At 45.5% G+C, this 13,238-nt stretch overlaps 1 protein-coding gene across 1 annotated transcript; it reads left to right on the top strand.

Moving 5' to 3' along the window:
• The first annotated feature begins 785 nt into the window (after positions 1-785).
• On the top strand, positions 786-1,514 carry LOC124699648. The gene has a single exon (XM_047231917.1). It carries the CDS (start codon positions 843-845, stop codon positions 1,263-1,265), a length of 423 nt encoding a protein of 140 aa, XP_047087873.1. The 5' UTR covers positions 786-842; the 3' UTR covers positions 1,266-1,514.
• The last annotated feature ends 11,724 nt before the right edge of the window (positions 1,515-13,238 follow it).

A 13,238-nucleotide genomic window follows, 5' to 3' on the forward strand; every position in this document is an offset into this window, starting at 1 on the left:
AACGACCCATATACGCGAAACTATTTGTTGATACTACTTAATATGCTGAGTTATTTCATTATTAAGGATAACAATTGGGGTATGTTTGGGCAAAAATTCCTGCCCATGTTCATACCCGTCGGATAACCAATTATTCATGGATATCCATGGACAAAATCCAAACATCAGCAACGAAAAATTTGTACATCAATAACAACAACAAATAAAATCTCAAACAACGGTATATAAAGACAAACATATAATCTCACATTGTGCACAAGACAACAATGACACTTTTAAATAATGAACAATATATGGTTGCGTGTATCGGCCTATGCAGATGCGTGGGTGTATTTCCTACTTTTTGGAAGAAAAAACATCCTAATTATTAATTTTCTTACTCTGACTCAACAAAATATTTAATTGCCCATAGAAATTTCATTAACAAAAAGGTGAGCTCACATGCCACACACAATAAGTCAGTACTTATTCTTATGACAATCCAGCAAATTCAGCATAAAAGAATGCTAGTAATATGGCAAGAGGCAATTTACCCAGCACATATCATCACAGCATCATTATAGCATAGCATCCTTGATCCATCCATCTCGCGAAGGCTTAGTTATGGCCAACAATAGTACCCATGTACCACACCTTTTCCAGGCACAGTTGAATTAAGTACGAAGAGGAGGATGTTCCACCGTCAATGAAAGTGAAACTGAACCTCCATCACCACTGCTCGTACGTACTACCTTCTAGTACAAGACTATACTAGCTCCATATATATGGATCGAGTGGTACCTGCATACATACGCACTACACCTAAGAGATTTGCAACTTTGCAAGCTAGCTAGCGACTCACCATGGAAGAGTTCACTTTCCCCACAGTCCCAGGAGGCAAGTGCAAGCTCGCGCCATTCCCTCCGCCGTGGTTCCTCGCCGCCCTCTCGGAGGACGAAGACGAGAGCGGCGGCGCGCCCTGGGGCGGCGACGAGAAGATGGACATGCTGTGGGAGGACTTCAACGAGGAGCTGGCACGCGTGCCGCCGGTATGCCCGCTGAGCCCCCTCACCAAGGGAGGCGGTGGGCTGATGACGATGACCATGATGAAGGAGGCGGCGTACTGGCTGGACGACGGCTCGGACGGTGTTGTCGCTGAGACAGGGAAGCGCGGCCGGCACATGGTGGTCCGGCGCCGGAGATGGAGCCTGCTGCTGATGCTCAGGCTGCTCAAGAAGCTCTTCCTGGTCAAGAAATCCAGGAACCAGAGAACTACGCCGATCTGATCTACAACAGTTAGTGCAAGAATTACCGTCGTACTAGTCAGTAGCGCGTGTATATTTGATACTTCATATACTGTACACAATCATTTCCCGTTTATTTGCTGCTTCTTTCAGAAGACAAATAACACATGAATGTTCTTTTTGGGTTTTGCTGATAGAGTGTGATCTTCTACTTCTTTTCTGTTAAGTTCTTCTTCTTGACACCAGTATATTCCCAATACAAATAAGTTCATGTACCTCTGATTCATCAAACTTTTGGTTTAGCGTCGACTGCACTGCATGCTTATCAACAACAGTATAACGACTGAGATCATAATATTGCTTCTGAATGACGTCCTCTTCCATTACTATGCGTTGTCATTTGTCAGTATTGGGATTGCTTAAACGACAAAATGTTTCTCGGCCAGAGCTCGGCGGTGCACATCTCACAATTTAGAAGCTGGGACAGTTTTTCCTTGTTCCATTATCTAATTTTTGCATTGCGACTGCAGCGAGCAAAATTTACACTTGTTCCCCTCTTGGCAATTGTGCTGTTAGCGTTGGGATCACCACGACAAGGTTGTCACCTCACCTGTCGTACATGCAGATGCATCGCCATCACAGACCTACCTAAATCAAGGAGCCATTCAATTGCGACACCCCCACCAACATCAACATAGTAGTAGGCGAGGATGAAGCAGAAAACCAGATGCCTCTCGAAGTCTCCAGCTTCATAAATGTTGCACTCAACACACTGCAAGTCTGCAACCAACAACACTCTCACGTATCACATCAGGGGTACCGTCTGCCAGTTAGGGATTTTAATTCCCCTCCATGATGCATCACTTAACTTAATCTTGCTCTGCATGCTACTAGTCTAATGGCATCAGGTTACAGCTAGCGATGGCTCCACTTAACATCTTCAGATATTTGCTATTATGCACTTTACTTTGCTAATGGATTACTACTACAAAGAAGTCAATCATGGTACAGATTACTGAAGAAAACCTCCTGATGGGTGAGATCTCACCAATGCTGAATGGACAGCAACGAAAGGGAAGCCCAGGACAAGGCGAGGCGCCGACACGTGTCTGGTCGCGATCTGTGAATGCGGTGTTTGTTGTCGCAGACCGGTGCAATCTATCTGTAACTGTCAAAATGAAGCAACCAGCCGGTTGGTCTCCAGCAGTGAGCAGCATGAATCGGTTGTGGGTGTACACTCTGTATACGCTGTCAGGTTTGGTAACATACCGACCTGCACTTGTCTGTTGGCTATCTTCCACACATGAAGATGAACATTATCAGATCATCGGCTTCTCTTTCAGTTGAACGTAGACGCACATGCCACCACATGAAAATACACAAAATGAGTTCCTCAAATAAATGCTACAAGCAACACCAATAATAACTGGGATCGACAAAGGAGTTCAAGCTGAAGAAAGCCCCGGACTGACAAGTAATTTTAGCTTAGTAGGGCTTGTAATGTTGTTACTCATGAACTTTGTCAATTTGGTCCTAGAGAGTTGCGCGGTGGTGTGTTACAAAGTTCGGTTCCGACCTGCATGTGCTTTAAATGATTAAATTTTTTTTTGAGAACCTAAACAATGTCAGTTGATTAACAAATTAGCAAGCCCTGGAACTGCTGAACTTTGTGTTTAAGATTCTACAATCTACCTCACAGGTCACAGCTAGAATTGGTCTCCGGCAGTGAGCAGCATGAATTGGTTGTGCACGTACTCTGTATACGCTGTCAGGTTTGGTCATACACCAATCTGAACTTCTTTTTAACGGACATCTGTGTTGGAATTTGTGGCTTGCAATATTTTACATGTTCACTACATTGTTATACTCGCGGAATCAAAACCTCGATGTGGAATTATACATGAAAATAACAGGGAATAATAGATGTGGATTGTACTTAAGGAAGCCAGTACGGCTATACTAGAACACAATGTATATGAGTATGCTGGAATAATACCCGGGAACAATATAGATCAGAATGCTACGTTGTCCGTAGGATTGGCTCTATAGATTGTTAAAGCCCGCGAGTTTGATTTCATCTCCAAAATCAGCGCACAGGTGCGTGTTTATGACCTAATTGATTAACAGTTGGGTTCAGCATATGGCTGCTAATGACAGTGGTTGGTTTAATAAGGCGTTGAGTCCTATCTAGAAACAGATAGAAACATCTTGAATTTGGAGTCTATATAAAGGTCCTTACCCTCTAGCCTCAATACACATTGTGAGCGGCACCATCGATAAGGCAGAGGAATAGAGAGTAGACCAAATAGCTCCTAACCCTAATTTTCCAAACTACCGCTGAAGGAAAGATCAGAGCATCTCCAACCACGTCCACCAAAGCGTCCTCCAAACGGCGCCAGATTTAGCGTTTGGGGGACGCATTTTCTTCGTGCCACGTTTGGGGGACGTCGCTCCCCAGCCGCGTCCCCCAAACAGAATTTGAGATTTTTAAAATTTAATAGAAAAAACAGTTTGAATTCAAACTTGCTATATATTACATAGATTCGAACGAAATTTGATGAAATTTAAACCTAAACCCTAATAGTACTTGCGGCGGCCAGAGGGGCCGTAGTACCGGTGGAAGTTGTACATGTCGTCGACAATGACGTCCTGGTTGTCGCACTCTCCGGGCTCGTCGACAGGCTCTTCCTTCACCGCGCCGCTTGGCCTAGCCTCGCCGTCGTCGGTGAGGTCGACGAGCGTCTTCCCAGTATCGCGGATGGGCATTGCGATTGTCCCGTCGAGGTTACCCCTCCAGGCGTCCTTGTCGTTCAACAACACCGCGAACGCCGCGTGCAACCCTGGGCAGTCATCAGGATCGTCGCTGTTGCCGCTCGTACTCCGCCAGCTGCGCGGCCTTCGTGGCTTCCTCATGGTCCTGCTCCTCCTTCACCTCCGGCTTCGGGATGAGGAGGGCGCCGCCGGCGCGCCTGTGCTATTGCCGCGCTGGTTCGCGGATCCTGACGCTGTTTCCGCCGTGCCTCCGATTGACGGGCGGCGTCGCGTATTCCGGCTCGTCCTTCACCTCGCGCTTTGGCAGGGTGTAGGGCGTGGCACGTTACGATGAAGGTGCTGATTGTGCCGGCCCCGAGGAAGAAGAGTTTGAGGAGGACGAGTACGTCCTCCTCGGCTGCCAGCGTGCGAAGGAGATGGTGGCGGCGAGGGCGACATCTCTATCTTGGAGCGCCGTTCTGAATGTCGTCGACGACATGCTCGAGGGTGCGCCCGGGAACGGAGGCGCCCCTCCCTGTTCCAGGTGTTCCTCCTGTCGATGAGGCTGTCAGTGTTGTTCATCTCGGCATCGTGCTGCGTCTGGAAGTAGCCCGCCCACCAGTCGTCGTTACCGGTGGGGGCCTAGGTCGGATCGGCTCGCTCCTCAGCGCTGAGGCGAGCCCGCCGGGTCCTGATCGCGTCCCTTCAGCGCTCTGTGCCCTGCGGCGGCGGCGGGACGCCGACCCTGTTGATGGCCATCCTCCAGCCACCGCTGCTTGGCAGGCGCATGTCCGGCGAGACAGGATACCCCGCGCGGTACAACGCCCACGCCTCCGCCACGGTGAGACTACCGCGGCCGAAGCCGTTCGCCGCGACATTCTTGCGGGAGGACGGTTATAATATCCCAGGTTTAGAGACGATCGAGGGGTAGAAATTAGAAAGGGATGTGCATTGCATTGTAAAATCTAGGGAAATTTCGCGCTTTTATAAAAACTTGCATCTTAGGGGGACAAGTTTCTCTCTCGACACCACTTAGGGTTAGGGTTTCGAGAGTGCGATAAACTTGAACCTATCTAAACTCAACTAGGGTTTTCGAGAAGAGAGGTCAACAATCTACCTCTCAACTTAAGTTGCATGATTGAATTCAAACAAGTTGAGTTTGAATTTTAAATTCAAACATTAATTATATTTACCATAATTCAAATTGAGATAATTCATTAAACAAATAGATAATCAAGTATATAAAATAGTACATCACATATATAAAGCTCATTAAGGAAAACTTGAGCTTTATTGATAACCACACAAGATACATTGTCAATTTACAATATCCCAAATTGAATTATGAATATTACAACACCTTACAGAAATTAAATAATGAAAAAGAAAATGAAAATTACAAAGATATGCAAATGGCTAAACTAATAAATAAATTCTTCAAGAATTCTTGATCAACCCTTGATGAAGAATTTCTTGATGATCTTCTTAAAAACCTGCATAGTAAACAGCAAAGACAAGAAATACCATTAGGCCAAGTGGTAAAACCACTTGGCAGGTTAGCAAATCAAGTGAATTGAGAGGATAATCTCAACACTGCTGGGAGAGCCAAGCCATGGACCAAGTCCCAACCTGTGAAACACACAGGCAGCTCACAGGGTGTGCTGCATGTCTCACAACACACACACAACGAGGGGTGAAGTACCCAGGAAATGGAGAGCTGTCGACCAGGGGAGCAAAGGGAGACAGTATATAAACTTTTCACAGCCAAACCCTAGAAAATCCATCGACATATTCTCCAAGGGCAAGCACAGCCAAAGCCTTAGAACAGGAAGAACTGGAAGAACACCAAAGCTCTTCCATCCATCCAAATTCACCAAACCATCCAGAACAGTTCCAACAGAAACTATGTTGTTGAGCAAATCACCCGAATTAATATCACAAGCCACTAGGAGGAGCAGGGCAAGCGCAGAAACCATCCAGCAGAAGCAAAACCTCTACATCAGCACAGTTTCTAGGAGCTGGAGTGAGGTATACCCAAGAATCATGAGCAATCAATGTTTTGCTCATACTAATACAGCATATGAATAAGTCACACAAGCAAGAGGGTTGAGATACCCTGTGTGTATCATCATTTGGCTACCAGCCATATGGTGTAAGCAAAATAAAGGAAAAAAACCATTAGGAAACTATCCAAGGGAACATTGATGAAGCCAACAGAATTATAGGTGGCTTATTCAAAGAAATCCAGCATGGATTTAATCCCTAACTAGCCATCCAAACTCACCTAGCACCACACAACTAGTTACACCATCAGAATATAGACATCTAAATATCTATTTTGTTTTCAACATCAAAAGCTACTGGAAATCCTGTCATGGATCAACCAGATAACATGAGAGAGTCACAACAAAGCCACAGAAGGGGGAGCCACCCTTGGACAGCACCAAAGAGCTGTCAGGGCCACCTCAAACCCACAGGATCACTCACCAAGCCACCGCATCATGACCCAATAGGGTTCAGCATGAGCTAGGGTACCCAACCAGTGGTTGCCATCCCTTTAGCTCTATTAAATCAATCTATATGATCATCACTGCTAAGCAGTTCACCTCATTAATCCATTTAATAAATTAGAACTCTACATATAAATGAGACAGACAAATAAAGCATGCATCAGGAACTGCATATGATCCAATGGATCACTGCAAGCATCAGCAGGTGCTGGAACAAGCAAGAGCATGCACCAGCACAAGCTTGGGTTCCACACAGACACCAGGAGAAGCACAAGTGAGGAACCAAACCATAGGTCAGTAGACAACCACCAAGCATCTAATAATCATATGATCATCAGGGCTTGGCAGAGCATGCAAGAGCATGCTAGAACCAAGTCTAGTACTAATACATGCACCATAGATACTAAATAGCAACAGCTCATGATTAATTGCATCAGAGGTAATCAAGTAAACCATACATAATTGTATACAGAAGCACACCATCAAGGGATGGAGCTGTTTAGCCAACAGCTGTGCTCAATAGAGCATTTCCATGAACCAGAGCACAATAAACAAACACATCAAGAGCACTGGCACTTGCCATTGGCAAGGATTCTTCACATGGATCAAGCCATGGGCAGATATAGGAATGCATAGCAAAGGCATAGCATTAGTAGCAGTAACAGGAATAGCTGCAGACAAGCCATACAAGCATAGGCAAGCCAGGGCATAGAACATGCAACAGAAAGGCATAGAACAGGGCAAGTAGAGCAGCAGCAACTAGTATCCATGGCACATAGAGCAGCAGCAGCTAGCACACCATGGCAGCACAAGAGGTAGCATGGAGCAGAGCACATAGGCGCAGGAGCAGCATCAGCACAACAACCTGGACGCCAAGGCATCCAGTGGAGGAGGAGGAAGAAGAACAGACAAGAGAGAAAGAGAGCGGAGCATATACCGGGGCGAGCAGACGGCAGTCGTGGCCATGGAGGCCACGGCGGCACACGCCGGGCGCACGGCAGCGCCAGGCCAGGCCAAGCCACGCCTCGACCAGTGCACCAGCACCCAGCACCACTACGGCGGCGCCATGACACCAGGAACGTCGGTGAGCGGTGGATCGCCACGGATCCGTGCGGCCGAGACGCAGAGAGGTTGGGGGTGAGCGGAGACGGCGGCGAAACACAGATCGACACGGACTAGAAGGTGCGCCATCGAACGGCAACTCGATTGCGACCTATCTCGTCACCGGGGATGACCGGAGTTGGCCGGGATAAATCGGCGAAGGCGGCGGCGACCATGGATCGCGAGCGCACGGGAAGAGTTAGGGTTAGGAGAGGAGAGAGTGACGCGAGCGACTGGGTCGGTTGGACCGAGCCCAGTGGGCTGGTCCAACCTAACCAGTTCGGCCGCCTGATAGGTGGGCCCGAGGTGTATTTTTGACATTTCAAAAATACCAAATTAAGTGAATCTTCACTGAATTTTCATAAAATAAATATATCTCTAAAAAAATAAATAAAAATATGAAAATCACTCATCATAAAATTCTCTATCATAATAAAATATGAAATGGAATTTTTGAGACAATTAAAAATGAGGCATATTTAAATGCAAGGAATTAATCATTAAAAATTAAACCTTGTATTTTTAATGATAAAAATAAGTCCATAAATACTTTTGGACTTTAAAAACACCTTGACAACATTTCAAGGTAGTATTTTACCCTAAACAGAGTATCCCTAAATTGTTCTTATTAATTACCTCTTACATGAAATAATAAAGCATCAGGAAGGGGGAACAAACCCTAAAAGCTGAATCATGCATAAATGCTTCTTTAACCATTGCAACAGAGGACAAGGGTCAGTCCACACCTTCGAACTGCAACACTTTGCAGTCTTCAGGCAAGTTCATCGCTTGCTCATGTCATTTGAGTATTTTTACCAAATTACTTGCAAAGTACTATACTTATCACTCTTGCATGAAAACCAAAGATACTATTTTCCATAACTATGAATATGACTATGTGGTTGGCAATGGAACCATGGTATGTGTTGATATGGTGGAGGTTCCATTGCAATGGGTTTATATCCATCTAGGATTAAACAACAAAAGTCGTCCAGTGATTCTTGTGCCGTAAAACTCGTGTTAACCATAAGATCTGGAGTGGGACGGAGTAGTCAATTGTATTTCCACCTCTCGTACATCAATGGATGCGCTTACCGTAGCAGTTGTATCTTGCGAGAACAACCGGAGGGTGGGGATCCCTTCTAATTCCCCACGGTAATGCGGTCTATGATGGGTTGCATCTACCGGCGAAGGAGTTTATGGTAGAGCCCAGAACTGTTGTCGTGGTCGGGGTCATCCTTAAGTGGTATAAGTACACCGGCGAGGACCCAGGGTCGGGGATTGCAACAAAGGGTGGGTGTGCGAGGTAGCGGAGGAATATAATTGGCTAGGACCTTATACCCGGCCTCACACCATCGGAAGTGTGGACGGGAAAGCTGCCCGGTTGGCACCAAGGTTAAGATCTCTTATGGGTAAAGCAACACACCTCTGCAGAGCGTAATGAATCGTGACCTGTCACTCCCTGTTCCGGGTTTGAAACTGCGAACGCTGCCGGAAAGGAACTCCATGAAGTTCTAGTAAACCGGTAAAGGCTGACGGACATAGTTCTTATTAATAAAAGCAACCTTTTGAAGAAATGGTTATTAAATCCTGCATTGGTATTAGACTTTCTGGTCTAGTACCGTAGCTAGTACTTTAAACACCTCTTTCCTAATATGAACTTGTTGAGTACGCTCGTACTCATAGCACTCTTAAATCCCCTGCTTAGATTGCCTGAATCGACTTGAGGAGGACACCGACAACCAAGAAGGAGCAGAAGACATCTGCTATGAAGTACCAGACCTCTCCGGAGGTGTAGAAGGTGTAGACTACCTTATAGTATAGTCTACGGAGCCGGGGACGGTTCCGAAGGAGAACAAGTCTTGGACCATGGAGTAGTAGTAGTAACCGAGCAGTGCGAACACTCTAGTATTTAGCTGCTCGTGTGGAATAAATGTATAACCTGCTAAGACTTCTATATTGTAAGTTAAGTCGGGTTCACCTGGAACCCAGGAGTATTCCTCTCTGGACCCAGGAGGAACTCCGTGATGATATGTACATATGGTTTGTAATAATAAAGGAATGAGTTACGGACCAGCTATGTTCTGTTGTACTAATCTGAGGGATGTAATATTTGCGGATTGGTACTCCGTGAATGTTATATCAACGACTGGCATACTACAACATGCAGTGGTATGCAGGGTCACCACAGTTGGTATCAGAGCAAAAGCTTTGACCTTAGGTTGGAACCTAGTAAATGGGACCGAACGTTAGGAGTCAAATATGATTAGTAAAGAATTCTCTAAAACTATGGTGTATATTCACTTGAGAATAAAACAATCATATCTTTTAGTGCGATAATTCTTTATTATCACTATTACGATGCATCATTACTAATATTATGCTCTTTCTTATCTACAGCCAACTATGGCAAGTTCACGTTCGGGCCGTAACGTGAAGGTGAAAGAATCCACGTTGGATGATTATAACGGGGGACTTGCGGATATACTCAGAGCCATGTTACTCGAGTTTGGGTGCGATCCCCAAATCCGAGTAATGAAATACATGTACTACGATGGTACAGTATTGGCAAAGTGTAGGGTAGGATTACAACTCCCAGTATCCCTAGGAATGAGTGCAGTAATGCCAGCAGGAGGGGCTAGGACCATAAGAACAGCCTATCACATAGCCATAATGAAAGCCATCACAGATATTCGGGAACATAAGACCAAGGAGCTTATTGGTTCCGAATTCGCACATATTCCACATATGGAGGAGGAAGATGATCCTATGTTGAACCACTTTAAGTTTGCAAAGAGAAAACCTGCAGAAGCCGCTAAGTACATGGATAACTGCCGAAACCTACTGACATTATTCTTTCAGTTGAACCGACATCTGTCGGGGGCAATTGACACAATGTTGGATGAATTCACTGAGCCCAAGGAAGAGTCGAAGGGAAAGGAACCAATGGAGGGTGAGGTTCACTCACCAGTTTATTCAGCTGGTGATTTTATTAGTATTGACCATCCAAAACCGCAACCCACACCTATAACACCTAGGTACTTTCCTAGTAGCTCCCAAGGTGGATATGAGGGCGGAGAGGAATCCGGAAACCATCAGCGTTCCAGGACTCCTATTGAGAACTTCACAGCTTGGCGTTGGGGATCATTCATGGGGACGGATAGTGATCCAGTTAGATGTAATCCTGAGATAGATCAAGACGCCATAAACCAGTATCAGAACCATCAGTACAGTAGGGGAGATTATGAGGAGTATCCGATCATGATAGAGTCAGACACAGATGGAGGTAATGCATATGATGAAGTCACAGGGGAGTACACCCCAGGGGAGGATTATGCTGCATTAAATAATCATTTCATGACAACAGATTTCTCCCTGGGATCATCCTCTGATTCTGACTACCAGCTGACTGGAAGATCCTATGTCCCAGACTCTATCAGGAGGACTACTCGTTCGACCGGATGGAAGCCTGGGATGTACCGGGAATGAAGCCACGACTAGAGACCACCACGGGAGGCGGGACTACAATACAGTTGTACCACATGTATTGTAGTATGTAATATTTGTATAAATTGTAATTATACTTCAATAAGTGAGTTTGCATACTCACACTACTACTGAGTATTGTAATAAACCACTTAAGTATGTATATACATGGTATATGTTTTGTATGATTTGGATTTGCTTCTTGATTTCCATTGCGTGACTAGTTCTGTGCACAAAGTTGAGCTCAGAAAACTTGCGCATGGAGTAATTATGAGTACCACTTTGTGTTACAGAACTAGGGCAAGATGTCGGGAACGTTAGGCGACGAGAGTGAAGCACAGCACCTCGAGCGCGAGGCAAAGCAGAAGGAGGAGGCGGATGAAGCCGCCAGAAATCAGTTTCCACCACCACCACCCATGACGCAGCAGAACTTCCTCCAATACATGCAAATGTTGGAGGAAAGACAACGTCTGACTATGGAGCAGCAGAATAAATTCTTTCAAGAGTTGCTGCAACAGAATAGGGTAGAGAGGCCAGAGAACCCAGGGGTTACTCTGTCAGATTTCCAGAACACCAAGCGAATCTCATTCTCCTACGCGCCTGAACCTATGGACGCGGAGGATTGGCTGATGGATACCGAGCGAAAGCTCAACACTGTTGGATGCAACGACCCGGAGAAGGTCAGATATGCTACACACTTGTTGTGTGGACCCGCCGCATCATGGTGGGATAATATCGTTGTTGTTTACCCAGCTGAAAAGGTTTTCACCTGGGAAGAGTTCAAGAGGAAGTTCAGGGAATCCAATGTCCCTGAAAGTATAGTTGAGTTGAAGCGTCGAGAGTTCGAGAGTCTCGAGCAGAAGGATAAGGCTATCCCGACCTATGTCAGGGAGTTTTCAGAATTGTCCCGTTATGCTGTTGAAGAGGTCAACACGGAGGACAAGAAGAAAAAGAGGTTCATGAGAGGATTGAATCCTCAGTTTAAAGTACAGCTCCGAATGTTGAGAGCTACTGAGTTCCAGGAGTTGGTGGATGCAGCCATCACTCTTGAGGATGATTTCAAACAGCTGCAAGAGGAGAAGAGGAAGAAGGCCAGATTTGAGCCAAAGAAGTTTATCAGCAACAAGCCCAACACTGGCTTGAGTTTTAAGCCAAGATACAACAACAACAACAACAATAACAAGAAGGCTCCAAGTAATCCATATATGGCACAGATAGTTTGCCGAAGTTGTGGATTCCCAGGACACTACTCGAAGGATTGCAAGAAGCCAAAGGTGATATGCTTCGGGATTGCCCCAAGAAAAAGAATAGAGGAGGAAAGTCAGGAAGAGGTAACCGAAGTGGGAATTCCGGAGGGAATTGGAAAACCAAGAATCCCTTCGGAAAGTCTAACTGCACCAGTCTTGAGGAGGTGGTAAACTCCGATCAAGCAGTGATAGGTACGCTTCAGATACTCACTCATCCTGGCAAAGTACTTTTTGATACTGGTGCAACTACATCATTCATTTCTCAGCAATTCATCATCAAACATGGGATTAGTTGCACTAAGTTAGATATACCTATCACCATACTATCTGCGGGGGGAACGATAGTAGTAACCCACATTAAACAAGGACAAGTCATTATGATCAATAAGTGTGCGTTTGACGTAGACCTGTTCGTTCTACCTATGAAGGACATATATGTCATTCTTGGTATGAACTGGTTAGAGGCAAACAGAGCCTTGATAGATTGTGCAAACAAGACAGTGTCTTTGAAAAGCCCCGAGGGAGGCAGAATGATTTATCAAGGAGATAAACATACCAAGATTGAGGTAGAGTTACAATTGAATAGTATGAAGGAAGTGAAACTGGAGGATATACCCGTAGTTAACGAGTTACAGGATGTTTTTCCAAAGCAATTACCTGGAATGCCACCAGATAGGGAGATAGAGTTTACTATCGACCTAATTCCGGGAACAGCTCCGATTGCTAAGGCACCATACAAGATGGGGCCTAAGGAGTTGAAAGAACTCAAGGAACAGTTGGATGACCTAGAACAGAAAGGATTCATTCAAGAGAGTATTTCACCATGGGGATCACCAGTGATATTCGTGGATAAAAGGGATGGAGGCCGAAGGATGTGTGGAGACTACAGGAACCTGAACAATGTTACTATCAAGAACAAG

Source organism: Lolium rigidum, chromosome 3 (assembly GCF_022539505.1).
Source record: "Lolium rigidum isolate FL_2022 chromosome 3, APGP_CSIRO_Lrig_0.1, whole genome shotgun sequence".
NCBI lineage: Eukaryota > Viridiplantae > Streptophyta > Magnoliopsida > Poales > Poaceae > Lolium > Lolium rigidum.